This window comes from Anabas testudineus, chromosome 19 (assembly GCF_900324465.2).
Source record: "Anabas testudineus chromosome 19, fAnaTes1.2, whole genome shotgun sequence".
Classification (NCBI taxonomy): domain Eukaryota; kingdom Metazoa; phylum Chordata; class Actinopteri; order Anabantiformes; family Anabantidae; genus Anabas; species Anabas testudineus.
In genome coordinates, this window is record NC_046628.1 from 5,488,744 (window position 1) to 5,508,049 (window position 19,306).

Sequence of the window (19,306 nt, forward strand, 5' to 3'; positions counted from 1 at the left end):
CGTAGGTGTCACAGTGTCCCCCACATGCCCTGAAAGACTGAAACCCACAAAAAGGTGCTGAATGAGGGACGCCACAGTTTTTAGAGTTGGTTAGCTGAATGATTAGTGATTTCCTCTGACTGGTTGGCAGCACTCAGTCAGCCAATTAGAAAAGCAAAGACAAAGAGGGCAGCGGAGCCCTGAATCAGAGCACAACGTCCCCTGATAAACACACACACACACACACACACACACAACATAGCCATCAGTGGCAATGGTCAACATTTCACCTGCTAAATATCAGCATGTTAAGAATAATAATAATAAAATGATATTAGACTGAGGGGGGTATAATTAAAAATACTGGCTAACACATGCATAGAAGAAATGCAGACTTACTGTACAGTGTTTTTATTTTAGGTTTCCAGCCAGAAACAGTTTATGTCATTAAACTAAGGCCTCGTGAAATCTGTGTGAGAGCAGGGAGACACAAAGACTAGGGAAATGAGATTCATTACAGGTCTCTCTGGTAATGATGTCAGTAATGGACGAGGCAGCGTCAGGGCTGATTTGTATCTGTTGAGGAGAGTCGGGGGCCGGGGCCCTTCAAATTGCTAATCAAAGCCAGTCGTGAAGACTGACAGCTATTCTCACCGGGTGTCGGCACCGAGCTCATTCGCTCCTATAAGTCGCTGTGTGTGTGGAGATGTAATGGGCCCAAATGAAGCTGGATATTTGCATCTCCTTTGATTTGGTAAAGGTCACTGCTGACAGGGAGGTCCAGGGGGGACTGCACACAAAGATACACACACACACACACACACACACACACACACACACACACACACACACACACACACACACACACACACAGTGTCCTGATTGGAGACCATACTGTCACACTCTTCTATCCCTGACTGTGATTATACACTGCCCGTCCAAAAACAAAAGTCACCACATGGATTTAACTAAACTAATAGGTAAGAGCCTCTCATTGGATAATTACTGCATGGATGATAATTTTTCAGCTGGCTACAAGTTATTTAACTGACGCAGTGAGTAGCTTCTCATTTCTTAAACAACCATGTCTGAAGACACATCCTGTGGTCGTGGAAGAACAGAGGCAGGTGAAGTGATGCACCCATCATGCCTAGTGCCTACTGTACAAGCCTGTGGGGGCAGTGCTATGATCTGGGGTTGCTGCAGTTGGTCAGATCTAGGTTCAGCAATGTTATGTGCACAAAGAATGAGGTCAGCTGACTACAGGAAGCTTATCCAAGTGATGTCACGGTGACTGTGTGTTGTAATCACAGCTAAAGGTGGTCCACTGGGTGTAACTTTTTTGGGGGGGACAGTGTAATTTCTTAATTTTTTCTTTTCCTCTTTATTATTTTTCAGTCAGCAAAGAGCGTACAGTCTCTTCAGATGGTTACGTGCATATTTAGTCTAGATTTACCCCTAAGTTTATTTTTCATGCCGCTCTTTTTGCTTCTTTTTTCTACAATTCCATCAAATCGCTACCGAAACACGTCAGTTATTTAGAAATGTCTTCAAATCAAGCAGTTTTTTTTCTTCCCCTCATGGATGAACAAAAGTGTCATGTTGAATGTCAGAGAGGAAAAAAAACGTAAAAAACACGAGACATAAAATCTATTGATCGAGTCGAGCCATCGATTTGTGCTCAGCCAGACTTTTCCAACCTGTGGCTGTGAAAGGTCAAAGTGTCAGCGCTACACATTACATCAGCCAAACGAGAGCGCGTTCTTGACACACAGAAAAAGTTCTTAAAGAAGCATTTTACACCTGGTTGAACTTAGATTGGTGCGTGTGCTGTGTACAGTGTACAGATGTTACAATTGAGGGTATACACTGCAAGATTGTCCAGACATTTAATTTATTTCACTCACGGAGAGCTGAATGCCAAACTTGTGGAGAGAGATGTAAAAAAAAAAAAAAAAAAGCAAAGAAAATCAGTGTATGAGAGGAGAATTTATCAGAAGACAGAGGGATGGATTAGAGGATGAGAGCAGAGCTTTGTATATCTGCGACAGAGCACATTGTGCAGAGAGTGAAAAAGTGAAGAAAAAAACCTCCAAACCTCCAGAAACTCCAGAAGAGATTTGCTTAAGCTCGGAACAAAAGCCTCTGTGGAAATATTTCTCACTTGCATGTGTGTGTGTGTGTGTGTGTGTGTGATGTGTCTCGATTCCTCTCTGAGTTTGTGATGAGCTTCCAAATCTGAGGCCAGCAGCGCATGTGGGGGGGGGGGCAGCCACGTTGTAATACAGCATGTCCAAATAGATTCAATCAGAAATGACCAGCTTCAACATTTGTTATGTTCTCTTTGAACTATTTTCAATTAAAGGCTCAGCCAATCACCTGCGTCCTGTTTTGTCACATCAAAGGTCAATAGACGCCGAGCACTAATGACCCTGAGAGCAGTGACTAATTCGTGGTAATATTCTCCCGTAGCTCATCTAAACGAGACACCGTGAGCTCATCTTTGCAGCAACGTCTCCCTGGAATTAGGACAAACTCTTCCTGACGCGCTCCTGTGCGTCAGTCTTCTTACAGACGCCCTGATGCACCGTGATGTCTCGTGCATTTGCAATGCTAAGCAGCCAGACAGGTGAGCTGCAGTCGCAGCCGTGGATTTTAATAAGGAGCATCTATTTCTGTAAGTCCTCCAAGCAGGCGTGTTTCTCTGGAGCTAATCACACTCAACAACACAGCACAATACAGCCTCTCCTCTCTGGGTCTCCACTGGCTCTCCTCTTTTCTTCTTCGCTCTCACTGCTGCTCCTTGTTTTTATTTATATCTACATCTGTATCGCCTCTCACTCATCTCTGTTCTTTCTCTCTCAGTTAATCATCCACAGCCTCACAGGGATGTCGGGGTTGCACGTCGTTATATTGTGTTAATAAGACCACTCATTGTTTCCAGCCCCGCCAATATAGTTTCACCCAAAACCGGGTCTTTGAAGATCTATCGTTCCTTCACGAATCCTGATGACGACACTAATGAAGATCAAACCTCCAAACCAGGCCAACATATGCAGATTGCATAACTCTCGCCCGCACAGTTTAGCTGTCTCAAGGTTATGTTAAAAGACACGGGCGTTGATTACATAATGACGGGTCAGCTGTGAATGTGTCCTCGTGCCTGTATGATCTCATCCAGTTTGTCATGTCAGGTTGATCCAGTTGGTTTCTGTGGCAGAGTCTGATTGAAAAACAATAATCGATTGGATTTTAAAAACCTGCGAAACAGGAAGCTGCTTTTCTGGTGCACAGTTGGTGAGAGTGATGACGCTGACCCCCAAACATTAAAGCTGCAGGGCGACCAAACAAAATGAAGTGGTGAAAGAACTGAGGGTGGTGAATCACAATAAATGACCCCTGTCATATTACATGTAGTCATTTAATGTATTTTTAATTAAAAAATGTTGATTAGTGCACCTTTAACTTTAACAATACATTTAAAAACAGCTGTAATGTAAAGGAAACCTCAGTGTGGATCTGACACCTCTCACCATGTTTCGTCTGCTGCTTGTTCGCACACCCTCCTGTGTGACTTTCTTGCTCTCTGTATTATTATTTTTTTGTCTTTGAAACAAACAGGTGTCCAACAAAACACTCCCGCTATTCTCTCCGCGCCCTCTTCTCCCTCTTCGCCTCTCACCCTCCCGCCCGACGCCGCCACCCCCTCCAATCTTTCCCATGCCTGTGCAAATGTCAGCCTTCACATCCTCTGCTATCAAAGGCTCTGCAGTCGCAGCAGGATCCACCCAAACCTGACTGCTCCTCTTAATTCACGCCGCTGTCTCGCACAAAAGGACACAGAGGCACGACAAGAAACGTTTGCTTTCCCTTAAAGGCTGAAAAGGTTCGATTGAGCAAACAAGTACAAGAAGGTGTTGTGGATTCGTTTTGTGCATTGAGACCAGGATCACATCACGACAGGCCGTGGAAGAGGTTTTTGTCCAGTCTGAGAAAGTAACACCTGATCATGATGATAAGTTACCTCATGCTGATTGTGGAGTTTGACAGTTACTGAGATTAAGATGCCTCATTAGGGTGAAGAGTTGTATTGTGGGAGATATTGTAAGAGCACACAAAGGGCTACTCCTGCTCCTACATTTTACTCATACTGTCAAAGACTTTCTGGGCACGTATGGTTCAAAATCATGCATGTGGTGCTGGCTGCAGGGTGCTGGGCTCCTGTCAGTGGGACGTAGAATACAAAGAAGTTCTTTAGCCCCAGCGGTGCGGCGGCACTTTGGAGCTCGCTGTAGTTAATTAGTGGCATGGCCCCAGGGGCTTTTATCCGTCCTGTGTGTGGACAAGAGAGAGAGAGAGAGAGAGATGGTACTGATGCTGCACTGGTGAGCCGCTGTGACCTATGTGTGTGTGTGTGTGTGGAGGGAATTTGAAGGAGTGTACTGAGCTGTGTGCGCGTTCATGTGCTGTGTATCAAATACTGTACAGTGTGCCTATTGTGGCTCATTAGGTTCTTTGAGTTATAAGGAACTGGTTGAATGTGTCATGTTATGTCACATACTATTCTTCCTCGTTAAGGCTGCCTTCACTCTGCAACTTGACTACTAACTCGGGTCAAGTGTCATTGGACAATTCATCACACTTCCCTGTGGAGACACAAAAGCCTTTTTCCACATATAGAATAACACTCCCTGAAGAGTTTAGGGTTTGGTAGAGTGGTCGATAGGTCACTGGTTTGTCTTTTTAGTGCAGAAATAAAATCCCTGAACAGAGATAAAATAAGATGTTCCTTTAACTTGGACTGATGCATTGTGAATACAGCATGTCATGTGCAACAGAAAGTGCCAGTGCCTCGGTTTCATTTTCTGAGTCTGAGGACAGCTGTGAACGTCTCACCAGGTCTCAGTAAACAACGTTCAGTACAGGTGTAAAAAAAAAAACAGCTACAGATATGCAACACAACAGCAGCGGGTGAGGAAAAGTTACACACACTGTGTGTCAGGTGTTACCTGACATGCCTGTGTGTGAGCTGTGTGTGAGAGGAAGAGGGGGTTTTGATCTGTTTGACTGTAGATGATCATATGTTGACTGTAGTAGCACTGTATGCTTCACTGCACATCACTATCACATCCATTCATTAGCATAAATGGAGTTTTAGAACAATGAACATCAGAGAAGACACAAAGAGAAGCCGAGTATTAAAAAAAGGAAACATGACTTGATGTTAAAATATTAACAATGAGTCATTATCTCCTTTAAAATGTTCAGTGTTCAGTGGCTTTATGGTGAATGCCTAAAGTTTTAGACATGCAGACACATAAGTGATACTCAAAGTACATGTATGATCCTCAGGTGCTGCACAGAAAGTGACTGTTTCTGTTTGGAAGTGTGAGATCCCCCATCACACCTGATCAGCTGCAGACTTGCACTATGGTTCAAAGCAGCTGGGTCTTTACGATGCCGCCCTCATGTGGCTGCTCTCTATGTGATCAGCAGATTACAGACCGTGTTTATTTGATGTGAAATGTGCAAAGGAAAAATCAAGAACACCTTAAGAGTTTTTATAGTATGTTTATTTTTTTAAACTTTTTTTCTTTAAAAAAATGACAAGGTCCAATATTTTGGAAGCCCCGCCCTCACCCTATGTTCCCCAGCCGGCCAGCTTGACTCTAAAGCAACCAGCAAAGAAAAATAGTCATATGGACAATTAATAATATACACCCCATATACAGCAATACATAGTGGTCTACCATAATGTTACCAATAATACGCAACCTCTAATGAGGCTTCAATTCAAACTGTTGCCAGTGATATGGTTCATTTCAATAGCAACTGCCAACCAATGATGGTTGATTTTTAACTAGTGCGGGTGGGGTGGTTCAGGTTGCCACGGTGAGGTGATGAGGCACCAACAGCTGCCTTTCTTGTCACACCATCAACGGCTCAGCTGATGAACATAACACATGGTGCCTTTCACTCACCGCGCAGCGCGAAGGAATCAGCTGTCGACCTGGACACCCCCTTTAAACCAATCAGATTCAGCATAAGTGCAAAGTTTAGGAGGCACTGACACACACTCTGCTATCTCGAGGAGCCCGACTACACGTTCACTGACAGTTCTCATGTGGAGTTTCCTGCTGGTTCATGTTAATGTTAAAAAACCTGGTTATAATGCAGGTCAGGACTCGGGAAATGGGATTCTACAGTCTGCTGTATGGATTCCCATAGAGTTACAATTCAGAAAGTCCACTTCAGTCCCACTAAGTTCACTTCCATTCTATCATTCCCATTTCTATGTTTTTTTCATCCTGCATACAGTAACAGCCAGTTAAAGATGGAGCAAACTGTGTGTCTGTGTATGTTTGTATGTGCCAGTGGCCCCCCGCAGTGGTAGAGACAGCATAGAGAAGGTTTTTGTATGTGCGTGAGTAAAGACAGAGCCTGTACACAGTGTGAGCAAGCGCGTGTCCATCTGTGCGAAGGGCTACAGACATGACTCCCAGTGCAGCTGCAGGTCTGTGCTGTCCAGAAAATCAGCTGAGAACACACTCGGTGGAGTGTGCGGGGCCAGTGGTGCCAGACTTGTCCCCCCATCCCCTTCACCTGTTCCCCCTCCTCTCCCTACTCCGCTGCCTCCGCTCCCGCCACTGGCGCTCCCCACCATGGAGACATCCAGCCAGTCCATGCTGTCCAACGTGGGGTCGCCAAAGTCCAAACCTGTAGAATGGGGGGAGAAGCCTAGGTCGGATGTGTCCATGGGGGACGGAGGGTGGTCCAGGATGCTGGGCGTGCTCAGCATTTCGCTGTGGAGGTCGTCGATCAGAGTCAGGCCTCCATCTGGCTCCACGCCTAGCAGAGGGGCACCCGTAGTGCTCTCCAGGAAGTCTTCCAGGCGCCCACTGCCTGAGCAGGGCTCTCCCACAGAGGGCTGTTGGGAGATGAGGGACTCTGTAGGGGTGGGAGGGGAAAGGTGGAGGGGAGATGGGGGAGAAGTTGGGGAGGGCGGGTCAGAGTGAAGAGGGGCAAGGGAAGGGTCTGGGTTGGCCTTGAAGCCGGGGATTTCTGGAGGAGGGCAGAGAGAAAACAAGAGAAACGTCATCAATACTGGAAACAACAGACGGGTGACGTTGTTCTCTCGATGTTTACAGCAGCTCATTACCTCCACTCTTAAGCAGGATGTCAAACAGGTCGTCCATCTGCTGGCTATTCATGCTATTCTCCTGTGAACAGAGAGGAGCACATTATTCACAGAGGACAGAGCAGCACTCAAACACAAACACCATCTCTGACATAAGATAAACTTGGCATTTAGGGGCCCACTCGGTTTATTCTTTCATACGTCAGTACATAACTGGCCAGATGTTGACGACATCACATACTGGCAGTGATGTTTGTTTCTCACTTGTCGTAAGAAAGTTAATACATTTTGAGGAACCACTGATCTAAAAAGCTAAAAATAAAACAGAGTTTCAGTTCCATTATTACGCTTTTGTATGAGCTCTAACTAAAAAATAATAATTATCAAGATGAGGACAAGTTACTTTTTCTGCCTGCAAATATTCCACATCTGATTGTAACAAGTTTAACACCTCTGTGGGGACGGCAGAAAGTATTCTGGAAAATGTAAACAACCAGAATTAGGCAGGAGGCTGAATAAGAAACAAGGCCAAAACCAAAAATACACAACACGCCACAAAAAGACGGTGGTAACAAGAAGGTATCAGTTTGATAATACGACAAGAGCACGAGAGGCTGAATGTTTCAGTAAAATGAGCAACGAAACACAAAAGTCCGAAAAGAAGAACACCAACTAAAGAAGAGATGAAAAGAAAGACATGCTGGAGGACATACTTTGGAGCGTTGAGTAGGAAGGGAGGTGTTGGGTTTGGGAGAGGGAGGGGTGAACAGTGTGTGCCGGTCGTAAGGCGGACACACCTCCTCTCTCTGCCAGGATGGAGTGACGAAGAGATGAAATGAGAGAAGAAACAAGGAGAAAAGGTTAATGAAGTCTGTAACGCGGTGAAGACTGAGCAGTGGAGGCGACATGAGGGTGGGGGCTGTGAGGAGCAGAGGAGATGCTGGTGTTACCTTGAGAGATGAGATTAAGTTGCTTTGGTTTTCACTGTCTGACACGTCGCCAAAGAAAGGCTGCAGGTTTGGAGGAGCGGTGACTGACATGCTGGGCTGTGAAACGCCATCTGTGTCTAGATGCAGCCCCGACTTCTGTCCCTGGGGGGTACAGACATGGAAAAAACTTGTTTAGATTGTAGAACGTGCTGTAGAATAAGCTGAATCCTCAATGATGATTGGCTGTTGACACAGTTTGGGATTTTGAACTATGTTGGTGGCGACACCGTGTGGCAGGAAGAAGTTATTGCTTGAAAGAGACAGACCAGTTGCACTATTTTAAGTTTCATTACATTTGTTCAGCAGAACCTTATTTGTCCAAAGTGATGTTTTTTTCGCAACATATTTACACTCAAACAATCTGGGGTTCAGTGTCTTAAGACACTTTGACAAGCTGAAGACTAAACATTACAATTATTAGCCAATCTAACTAAAATGATGATTGGCAATCATGTAAATTATAATAGACATCATTTAAGTATTAGTTCTTTCAAAACACATCAAGCACAAAAAGGGAAGAAAATCAACACTGAATTAAAAAAGAAATAAGTCAGGTATTGTGCGAACAAAAACAGATACAATAAAAAAAGGAATTTAAAACATGCTTTATAGTGAGGGCTGCACCTTTTTGATTGGTTGGCTCACAGACACAGCCTCGGTCTGTTCTTTTGATTGGCCGTCAGTGCTGGGGAGTTTACTTGGACTCGACTGCAGTCTCTGACAAGTGGGAAAAAAAAAAGGTTAAAAAACAAGTTTAGGGTGTTTCAGATACATATTTCACCACATCTTGTGTTATTATGATCATTCAGTCAAACTGTACCTGCAGTGTGATGCGTCCATTGGATTTGGCCAAAGACGACACTCCGTTCTGTCCGTCTGTGGTGTGACTGGTAAGTGCGATCAGGTAGTGGTTGCCGTTAGAGTCTGTGACCAGTGTTGGTGCCCCGTTGGCCTTAAGGAGGTCTAATGATATGGCCTGAGTGTGAATCTGAGTGCCGTTCTGTTGATTGATTAAGACTGGGGTCACCTGGAAACACACGTCAAACATTAGGGTGCTTTTTCACACAAACAAAGCCAACTGAACCAACAGGCATCATGTGACAATAGCTTAGTCCACTCACTGGTTAAAAGCACCGGGGGCATGGAACAGCGGCACTATTGCCACTCATAACCGTACTAACTGTCTCAGCATTATACCAAGCAAAACTCTGCTCAATGCTGAACGAGCTTTGTGAAAACATCCTGAAAACACCCCACACCTCTTCGCACTCTGTAAAGTACCAGGAACTGGACCAAGACCACACCCACTAAAGGGTCTCCACTGAGACTGCTGCGCTCAGACTGGCCCAAACAAACTGCAGTTTAATTCACCCAGACTGACTGAGGCAGGCGTGAAAATGCAGTGAAAAGTTTCTTTTTTCCTTAACTTATAACTTATTACTCAGTCAGTTAGATGTGTGATTTGTATTGTTGTGTTGTGCAGTAAGAAAATCTGCATTGTGCTGCAGTGTTAGATCATTTGGACCTGCTGGAAATGTACCTGTTGTGTTGTGACAGCTGTCGTCTGCTGTTTCTGATGATGCCTCAGATGAGCCTTCAGCTGCTTCCTCTGCTGGAGTGGGTTCCCTGCAGGCTTCTGGCTCACCACTGTCTGGTTCTGGACCTGCACCTGAACCTGTTTCAGCTGAGCCTGGTTCTTCTGCTGGCTCTGCTGAACTTGACCTTGGGTTTGTTTCAGCTGGTTCTGCTGTACCGGCTTCTGCTGTGCGAGTTTCTGTTGGACCAGTTTCTGCTGTGCTAACTTCTGCTCGGCCTGAAGCTGTTTCTGTTTGGTTTGCTGGATGATGAGCTGCTGGATTCGCTGCTGCTGATGCAGCACGATCTGAGCTTCTTTCCTCTGCTGTTGCTGCTTTTGAGGGTTTGATTTAGCCTCTGTTGCTTTCTGACTCTGCTGCAGTTTGGGCTGTTGTAGCTGCCGTTTCTGCTGTTCAGCTTGTTGGAGCCGATGAATCTGCTGCAGCCTGAACAGAGTTTCCTGAGAGCACTGCATGGGCTGGGGCTGTTTCTTTGCCTGGGCCTCCTCCGTTACACCCTCCATCCCTTCCTCAAGTTCCACCTCCTTCTTGATCTTCACCACGAAACCATTAGGAAGCGTTGGGGGCTGAATGGCCGAGGCTTTTATCAGAGTGTTAGTTTTGCTCTTCTCACTTCCTTCCTTCTCCACCAATAATCCACCTGCCATCTTGCCCTGCTCGAGCTGGGACCTAAGGGTCTCCACCAGCCTCTGCTTCTGCTTCAGCATCCTTGTCAGCTCCTCGATCTTTTTGTCTTTCTCCTGGAGCATCTGGTCCTTGTCCAAGGCAGATGTGTCCAGGCCTAAGCATGGCAGGGGCTCTGGCTGGCCTGAGGAGGACAAAGACCTAGACAGGCCACATGAGCTCTGGATCTCCTCTTTGACTGAGAGAGGTTGTGAGAGTGGAGAGATGTTTGACGGGTGCTGAGGAGATGGGTGCAGGGTGAGCTGGGTCAGAGGAGAGCTCACCTGAAGAACCAAAAAAACAAATAAACAAACAAACAAAACAAAAGCAGGATGTCAGGCAAAGATATGAGGAAGGGAAATGTGCATTTCACCTTTCATTTCATGCAACAATTATATAACAATGGCATTAAAATGTCTCACCATCTCCCCAAACAAGTCTCCATTGCAGCTCGCCTCATCTGGACTCATCCCAGCCAACGACCTCTCTGATGGCGTCGGTGACACTGGCGGGCTGGAGCTGGTGCTGCCAAAACGCATGACTCTCGCAGGAACTGCTGCAGCTGTTGGGTGCTCGGGTGTGGTGGCTGTGGCCAGAGAGGATGTTATGGTACTAGTAGCCATGTTTGCGCCTTGCTGGCTGGGGTGAGATGCGCCATTTTTCAAAACCGCGGCTGCGCCACCATTTTGCTCCTGGTAGTTGCGGAGCCTTTCGATGAGGTCGTTTTTGGTGCCCGAGACAGTCAAACCACGCAATTTCAGTTCCTGTTTCAACTCAGCGACCTGGAGGATGAGAAACCAGAGCACTATTCATAAAGCAGGGACTGACTCAGAGTAAAAGAGAACAACATAACTGATACATTATGGACAGGAATTAAAAGTTCAAAGTTCAGTGGAACATTAGTTCCCCTAATGTCTCATGATTTATTGAAGGGGTTCACAAACCTGATTAGAAAATTATGCTTATTTTTATTTTCCCCCTCCATGCCACACCGCTTAAATGCAATACCCGACCAAGTACTGAGTGCCTATACTGCACATTTCTGTATTATAAAAATCCTCTTTTTCATTTATGTAATATTCTCTTCTAAGATAGTGAATTCGGGGTTTTCATTAGCTGTAAGCCACAATCTATAAAATTAAAAGAAATAAACAGTTGGAATGTATGACTCTGTGTGTAATGAATCTATATAATATACAAATATCACATTTTGAACTGAATTACTAAAATAAATTACCATTTTGATGAAATTCTAATTTGTTGAGATGCACCTGTAATTGTGGAGGAACAGCAAGGCCTGACATTGCTAGAAAAAATTAATTGAGCAAATGGACTATTAGTCAGCTTAAATTACTTTGAACTCATCCAGATTGGCCGGTAGAGTGCTTGGTTTCGCTCCTCCCATTGCAGTTTGGCTCTGACGGGCTGCCCCGCTCTGATTGGAGGGGGCTGTGGTTGTCGTTGTGGGAATGCTGCGGGAAGGAGATGGCCCAGAGTTGGTTGTGGGAGGCTGCTCTGTGAGAGGCCTGGGGTGAGACAGAAAATGTATAAATAGCAAATGTTGGGAAAGAGGTCACATACAATGAAAATTACTATCAGCTGTCGACCGTTTGAGTTTTAGAAATCTATATTGTTGAATTTTTACACCTGCATTGTTGAAATTGAATCACAGTTGTTATGTTCTTCTCCTTCTTTATCCAAAATGTACTGACTGTGACCTGATCACTACTTTTTTAAACTAACTCAAAGCCATAGCACGTAGTTTTCATCACTGGCATTTTCCGTTTACTGCAACAGAAAACTAAGCACAAGTTACACAAGTTGATTGTCAAACCTAAAGTAGCTGGGACTGATGGTCAATTGCAACCTTTATGTCAACTTTAAACTCCGGGCTCAGTATACTTGCCCCAAAACCACAAATGTGAGTATAAAAAGCCACAGCAGAAAGTTTGGAAGAAGACAGGAAGTCATAATGAAAGCTGCCTACAGACTCTGCAGCATATGAACAAGGTTTTCGAGCTTGCTTCCCCTTTGTACAAAACCGCTGCAGTCAGTCATCCTCACTTCCACACGGCACACATGCGCACAGAGTCATGCTTCATACTCACTTGGGAGGGGCGGGCAGGATGGTGTGGTAGTTGTAGTGCTGCTGTTGCTGGCTGAGGATCTGCAGGTGCAGGAAGAGCTGCTGCTGCTGGAGCAGCTTTGCGTAAGATGAGTCCATCAGTGGCGGACGCTCCTTGTCTGCTTTCTGGTCTGGAGGGATGTATTGGTGGTACTTTAGCTTTTTCACCTGCACACAAATGACAAGGAAATTTAAAGGACAATTACACTTTAATACTTTAACAGTGTTCATTAGTGACAGTTCTGCTGTCTTGTTTTGCTCTCGTCTAGGCTTCTCTAGACATCGATACTTGACATTCTGTAGATTTTCAAAACTGATGTACATTCAGTAACTTTAAAGGGAAAGTTCAAGAAAAAGCAAGTAGCAAGTGTGGTTTCTGAAATTGGTATCTCTTCCTTTTCTATGAAGGATTACTTCTTGTCTTATTGTTAAATGTCAAAATCTGAAGTTCAGAGAAAAGCCATCCCTCTGGTTCTACAGAAACTGACACCAAAACCACAGCCCCTTAACTGGTCATTTCTAATCTAATCTAATCAAATAACTTCTTTTTAAGAGTGAACAAAAAATTGCCATTTAACAGAAGTGTAGTATCGGATCTGTTAGTGTTTTGTTCCCACTATCAGATCTATAACTCAGTGCCTGTTTAAATGCCTGCTCACCTTGGGTTTGTTGTCTTTTGGTTTCTTAGGTCTCTGTGGAGGACGTTCTGAACTCGTCTTAGCCTGCTTGGACAAACCGTTAGAAATGAAATGGGGACAGGGAGGAAGAAGTAAGGAAATGAAAGGGAAGAGATGAGTGGACCTGTTAAAGCTGCTCCCCGAATAGAGGGTAACTTCACATTTATTAAGAATTGATCAAATCTACAGGATGTGTAACTTCAAACGAACTTACTCTCAGTTACTGTCTATGAAAAGAGCGGACATTAACTAGCATTTGCGCACCTTCATCTGTCCAGTGGTAGAGCGGGAGGTTGCTGAAGACACCGTTGTTCCATTTGCCAATTTTGGCGCTGGGGACGAGTCGGACCCATTGACCTGGGGGGCTGGTGGAGGAGGTGGAGGACGGGGCTGTGCAAGGAACTGAGGAAAATTGACTCTGGTTATTGGTGTGATCATGTTTATCCATCACCTACTGAGTTTTATTAATCTCATGATCTTGTTTTTTTATTTTTTTATTTTAAATGACACCCTGATACCTGTGTGGGAGAAATGTCCCCATTGTGGGTGAGCACATCAGAGGGAGACAGCTGAGGGACAGCACTCAGGGGAGAGTCATGACTGGTGAGCTGGTCTGGCGACAGAGCATCGCTGCTGTCTTCATCTAAGGACGAGCTCTCTCCCCCTGCTCCCTTTGGAGAATCTGTGACGGAGCAGAAATATTTTCAGTGTAGTGAAATTAGTGGTACCGTTTTGTGGTTTGCTGAGTGAAAAATTAAACCATTTTCACAGCTGCTATGGCCAGAGGAGAAAAACAGTGACATTCAAGACTTCCTCACAATATGTAACAGTCAAATTCAAATATGAAGATTGGGAAACAGTGATGATTCAATCACAAGACTTAAAGTCCTGCAGAGTTTCAAAACATGCTATGTCCTAACATACTTGTTGTATAATTTCTGTAACTGTTGTGTGGTTTATTTTTTAATGGGACAGTGATGCAACTTGTAGTTACTAAGAGGTCCGTGTTCACGTACACTCCTCTAAAAGAATGCATTACAAGTGTTTGTAGATACCCAGATGTTGTAATTACACAGCTAAAGGTGTGTTTAGAATGCCAATCAAAATTGTTTGAGGCGGCTTGTTTGCAACTCAGTGATAACAGTGGACATGTTTTAACTTGAGTACAACATAATTCCCCATATTCAGATGTAAGGACACAAACAATTTAGAGAGCATCACTCAGTTTGGTCTGAATAGACCTCGATGAGTCCTGTGGTCTTCATGAACCCTGCTCGTGTGTTTGTCAGTGATGTTGAATGTTAAAGTCTGTAACCTGTACACTACTGTATGTGCAAACTCAGTCAGGACAAACTGTTTTAGCTGTTTACAAAGCAGCAATTCAGTGTAGTGGTTAGCACCATCACATTACAACAACAAGGCAGTGACTTCAAACCATTGTTTTCCATCCTGACTGCAGCAGCTGTACTTCTCTGAATTTTATTTTTGAAAGAGTGTTTGTTGGTTTAGCTTTTATCTGTACGCAGTGAGCTGAGTGCTGTTACTACTAAGGCTGTCCCTGTATAAACTCATGTGTAGGTTTGAATGAGTCGTGTGCAGTTACCCAGCAGTGATTGCTGCAGAGGGCAAGCGACTGACAGGATGTTCTTGTGAACCAGTTCGATGGGACCAGGCCTGTGGGAGATCTTGTCGTTGAGGTCATCTGCAAGTCGTGCTCGCTTCAGCTGCAGCTGCTTGGCCTGCAGAGATGGCTCCGCTGAGGTCTCTGTATTTGACACAGCAGATCAAAGTACATGTATTCATCCACTGACTCATTTTGATGTACAGCAATAACTATACCACCTGACAAGACATAAACTTTCAACACATCCACACAGAGAGGAAGCTGGCTATCTGAAGATCACAGAGACTGAATTTTAGGTTACTTTCAAACACTTCCTGAATTTAAATCAAGCTTTATCTGCAAACTAAAACAAAGGTAAATACCCTCTACAAGAATATAAATGAAGCATTATATGGAGCTGATAACTGAACAGAAACATACACAATGCAAAAACAAAAAAAGCCACCTTATTCTGCCACAAACTAAACCACTACGTTCAACCGAGCCATTCCACAGTAATTTAAAACTTCATGTACAGTATAAAATTATAACAAACTACAGCTAAAGCAGGAATTATACATTAACCTTCTGACATGTATTTGGTTCTGTTTTGCTTACTCTGTGGTTCCTTTTAATGAACTTTCATAAACTTCAACTAACATAGGCCTTTCTTTGTACACCAAAAGTGCAGTTCCGCTTGTAGGTAAGAGCTCACCCTCCAGAATGTGCATCCTGACCAACTCAGAGCGCTCAGGACGACTTCGGATCTTTCTCTTCAGATAGTCCTCAGTCTGTGGGAAACACAAAGAGACATGCACATTATGGAGGGGGATTAGATGGGGAAAAAAAGAGGGTCATGAGGAAAAGGGTGAGAATACAAGACCTTTTCATTTGTTACTGAGCAGTGTCTGCAATGAGCCACAATGCTGCTTTGTGATTTGTGCTACATGCATAATACTTTACCCCACACAGATTCATCACGACAAATCCATTCACAGACACCAGGAATCACTCACCCTTGCTCGCTCCAGGCTCCTTCGCTGTTCGTGAAAGGCCGCCGGGCTCTTCAGTGCTGTGTGGAGAGAGGGACGGAGGTGGGGAAACATGGAGTTGAATGCAGCTCACGTAGTCAGTGATGCGTCTGTGTTGACGCTTCTTTCAGCAAATGACAATGTGAAAATAAATACAGCTATCGAGAAGACCAAGTCAAAGCAGAAGTAGCTATAGGACAGAAGTGCTATTCTAAACCACACATTCTGAGGCCGATGGGCCTGTGCAGCATGCTGTGTGTGCAGGAGCTACTCATCATTTTTCTGCAGTGAAGGCAACTCAGGTATTACTGAGAATACTAAAATGCTTTCTTTAGCTGTTCTTATGCTCACAGTCATATTATCATAGTGGCTTTTACTACGAAGCAGCTGCAAGATGTCTTGAGTTGTTGTCAGTGGCGGAGGATTTACTTTTCCGGGAGCAAATAGTTGAACAAACCTCACAGAACCACATGACAGTAATTATGAGCTTTGTCAAACTCTAACTCAGCAGCTTCATTAATAACTGAAACCAAACTCTCCTCCAGCAGCGTGGTCAGTCATGTTATTACACTGTTTTTTCCACACAATCTGAGGTTAGTAGCTGGTTTCAAATCTGCACTCAGACATTTTCTGCCAATGAATAAGTGTTACACACACAAAGAGGCTCTAATTGAGGTTTGGGTGAATCTCAAATGTCCAAAACACATAACCAAATCATTATAGCAGAACCTTTACGTGTGCCACTTTTCATTACTTGTGCATAGCTTGATCTCTTACATAACTTCAGAATGTTTTAAAATGAGAAGATTACATGTGCTTACATGGTTGTTTAAAACAGAAAACATTATAATGTGCGCCGACTGTTGGTGTGCTCTTTAGATAGCAGAAAAACTATTTTAAAGGCCCACTGTGTGCATTCATTCTGATAGATGGACTGTAGCTGGGACTAGGTGGGACATCAGTTCTTGATGATCAGTCATGTGTAAAAGAGCTTTAAAATAGATTAGAACAGACGTTTGCACACAAAAGAATCTATATTCATTGCTGCACTCAGGCATGCAGTGTGCACCTAGTGTATGGGTGGGAGTGTGAATGTCTGTAGTGTGTAAATAGAAACACGTCTCAGAAGCAGAAAGTGCAGTACTTTTGATGAGGAAAAAGCTCTTCTCTTTAACTGCACAGTCTTTTAAAATATTACATGTCGGGGTGAGGGTTCTGAAAAGCAATTCAGACACAAACAAAGATATTTGCTCTCTATTTGGGGAAGGATGCTGGAAGGATGGTGGCAGTTACAATGATGTAACATGGCAATCATCTGATTGGTCAAGAGCTGGTGAAATCTCTTACAAGGGTGTGTGAATGTGGACATTCTGGCAACAGTCGGCCGTCCACTGTACACTGTGTGCCACAGATGACAGGGAAGGAACGGAATACATTTCTTATGTTACAACCCCTCTCGCTGAAGGAAGCAGCTCTACATAACAGCTGTAACGTAACCAACAGTCAAGATGACAACAAAACAGACGACTGGTCAGGCTGATACTGCCCCTAACACCAACAATTAACTAATAGGCATGAGAGCTAAATATTACTTCCTTCTCACGTTAGATTGATATAAGCTCTTCAATGTTTAAGACTTATATTGGCCAGAGAATAAAATATAAAGAGTATCAAGGACAGCGATTAATATGAACAGTGAGACTGAAAACTGTTTTTGAAAAGTGCTCTCCAAAGTAATAAGTGGAAACACTCGTCTTCTGCTATCATCTAATGTTTAATGCTGACATGCACTTGTCAGCTTATCATTCTCTCCAGCTACCTCCACTTTCACAGCTCTGAGTGTCTCTGTTTTTTATGTTAATGAACTCTATCTTGTAACATAGGTGACACCTTATTGTTATTTCTGCACAGAATCCTTGTGCAATGATTATGACTGCCAACTATTCTATTCATGTGAAATGAAGAGAAACGGTAAAACAGCATGTATATTGTGTATCTGATACTAGGGTAGTGGGTCAGACCCGCTCGACTCTATTAGGGCACTGACTTACTATAAAGCAATGAGCCACTGTTCATACTTGCTTACGCTTGTTCAGCTGCTCGTTATCGCAACTTTCTAATAAACCAATCGCATGGCAGCAACAACAGTGCATTTAGATATGGTCATGACGATCTGCTGAGGCTCAAACTGAGCATTAGAATGGTTAGAAAGCTTATTTAAGTAACTTTGAACATGTTTGGCGCCAGATGGGTTGGTCTGATCTGCTGATCTGCTGGCCATGCCACGAAGTTGAAATCAAAATCAAACTGGTTTCTTGTACAACAAGTTTGCTGTATTCAAATGAACTCCAGAATCAGGGCACCTTTGAGAGGTGGTCAAATGGGAGATTGGCATCATGGATGTGCAGCCAATAAATTTGCAGCAACTGTGTGACATCATCCTCAAGGATAGACCAAATCCTCAAAGAAAGTTTGCAACAAATTGAGGGCAAATGTTTATCTAGTGTACCTAGATAAACATTTAAAGGCAAGTTTTGCCTTCTGATCCAGCAAAATCATACTCTGCATGATCTTTTCACTATATCACATTTACCCAACAGTTCTAGACACTACAACAGTCACAGGTGCGATGTCGCACGCCTTGCTCAATAACACTTAAAGATGGTTACAGAGAGGAGGAGAGTGGAAAGTTACTCATTCACACCACCTACAGCTGCAAAACCAGTGTGAGGACTTAACCCGATGGCAGGAACTGAGCCTATATTAGCTTTCCAGCACTCACTGTCTCCTCTACTGCTTGGAAACATGGTTAGAAGGACATTACAGTATCAATTAAAATATTTTACAATAATGCCATCACCATCACCGTATGAGCTGAATTATTCATACACAACTGTTTTTTTGGAAACTGATAATAAAATGTATATGACAGGATTCCAGACGATCAATAATGATGCGCACTCCTCTCTTCGCTTTTTAGCACTTCATTTGATCCTTACTATCTTACAATTCAGCAGGGCCTTGACATTGAAACAGCCTTTGCACTGCCTTGCTGTGTCTTAAGGCAGCAGTCAAAATAAAGGCTCTCATTAAAAGTGTTCAAGGACATCATCACCTTGGAACATGGTAAACTCTTGTCTTCTCTCTTCCTGCATTATGTCTATTTTGTCTTCCCCAGCATATGTTGATCCACTGCAGCTAACGGCCTGGCTAGAGGCCTATTATATAAGGAGGACGCAGACAGATTTAATGTAACGACTAAATGATAGACGGTGAGACTCCATGCTGTCCATTACAACAAGCTCTTCGTCTGAGTGTCCACTCCAGTGCCATCTTTCATGGCTAACCCAAACTCTTTATCCAAATTGTTATTTACTTTAAGTACATTTTAAGTGAGGTGAAATGCCCATCCTGCATCAGTAGTTCCATCAGCAAACAGACGTAATGGTATATAAACAAGAAGATGAAGGTCTATTCTACACTACAGTGTCTAAAAGAAGGTATGT

General features: G+C 43.8%; 1 protein-coding gene across 3 annotated transcripts in view; it reads right to left on the minus strand.

Annotated features, from left to right (window-relative positions):
* Positions 1-5,534: 5,534 nt before the first annotated feature.
* Positions 5,535-19,306, minus strand: part of LOC113156025 (myocardin-related transcription factor A-like) — a 38,403-nt gene continuing 24,631 nt past the window's right edge. For 2 of the 3 annotated variants that reach the window (XM_026350835.1, XM_026350833.1), the window contains 16 exons: positions 15,786-15,841; positions 15,485-15,560; positions 14,770-14,931; positions 13,685-13,848; positions 13,431-13,568; positions 13,149-13,211; positions 12,473-12,657; positions 11,719-11,890; positions 10,787-11,146; positions 9,647-10,648; positions 8,927-9,133; positions 8,731-8,823; positions 8,068-8,208; positions 7,831-7,923; positions 7,139-7,199; positions 5,535-7,041 (listed from right to left, as the gene is read on the minus strand). In XM_026350835.1, the coding sequence (XP_026206620.1) occupies positions 6,464-7,041; positions 7,139-7,199; positions 7,831-7,923; positions 8,068-8,208; positions 8,731-8,823; positions 8,927-9,133; positions 9,647-10,648; positions 10,787-11,146; positions 11,719-11,890; positions 12,473-12,657; positions 13,149-13,211; positions 13,431-13,568; positions 13,685-13,848; positions 14,770-14,931; positions 15,485-15,560; positions 15,786-15,841 (3,551 nt within the window). In that variant the 3' untranslated portion in view covers positions 5,535-6,463. The remainder of the gene's footprint in view (positions 7,042-7,138; positions 7,200-7,830; positions 7,924-8,067; positions 8,209-8,730; positions 8,824-8,926; positions 9,134-9,646; positions 10,649-10,786; positions 11,147-11,718; positions 11,891-12,472; positions 12,658-13,148; positions 13,212-13,430; positions 13,569-13,684; positions 13,849-14,769; positions 14,932-15,484; positions 15,561-15,785; positions 15,842-19,306) is intronic. The other variant, XM_026350834.1, reaches the window with a different exon arrangement.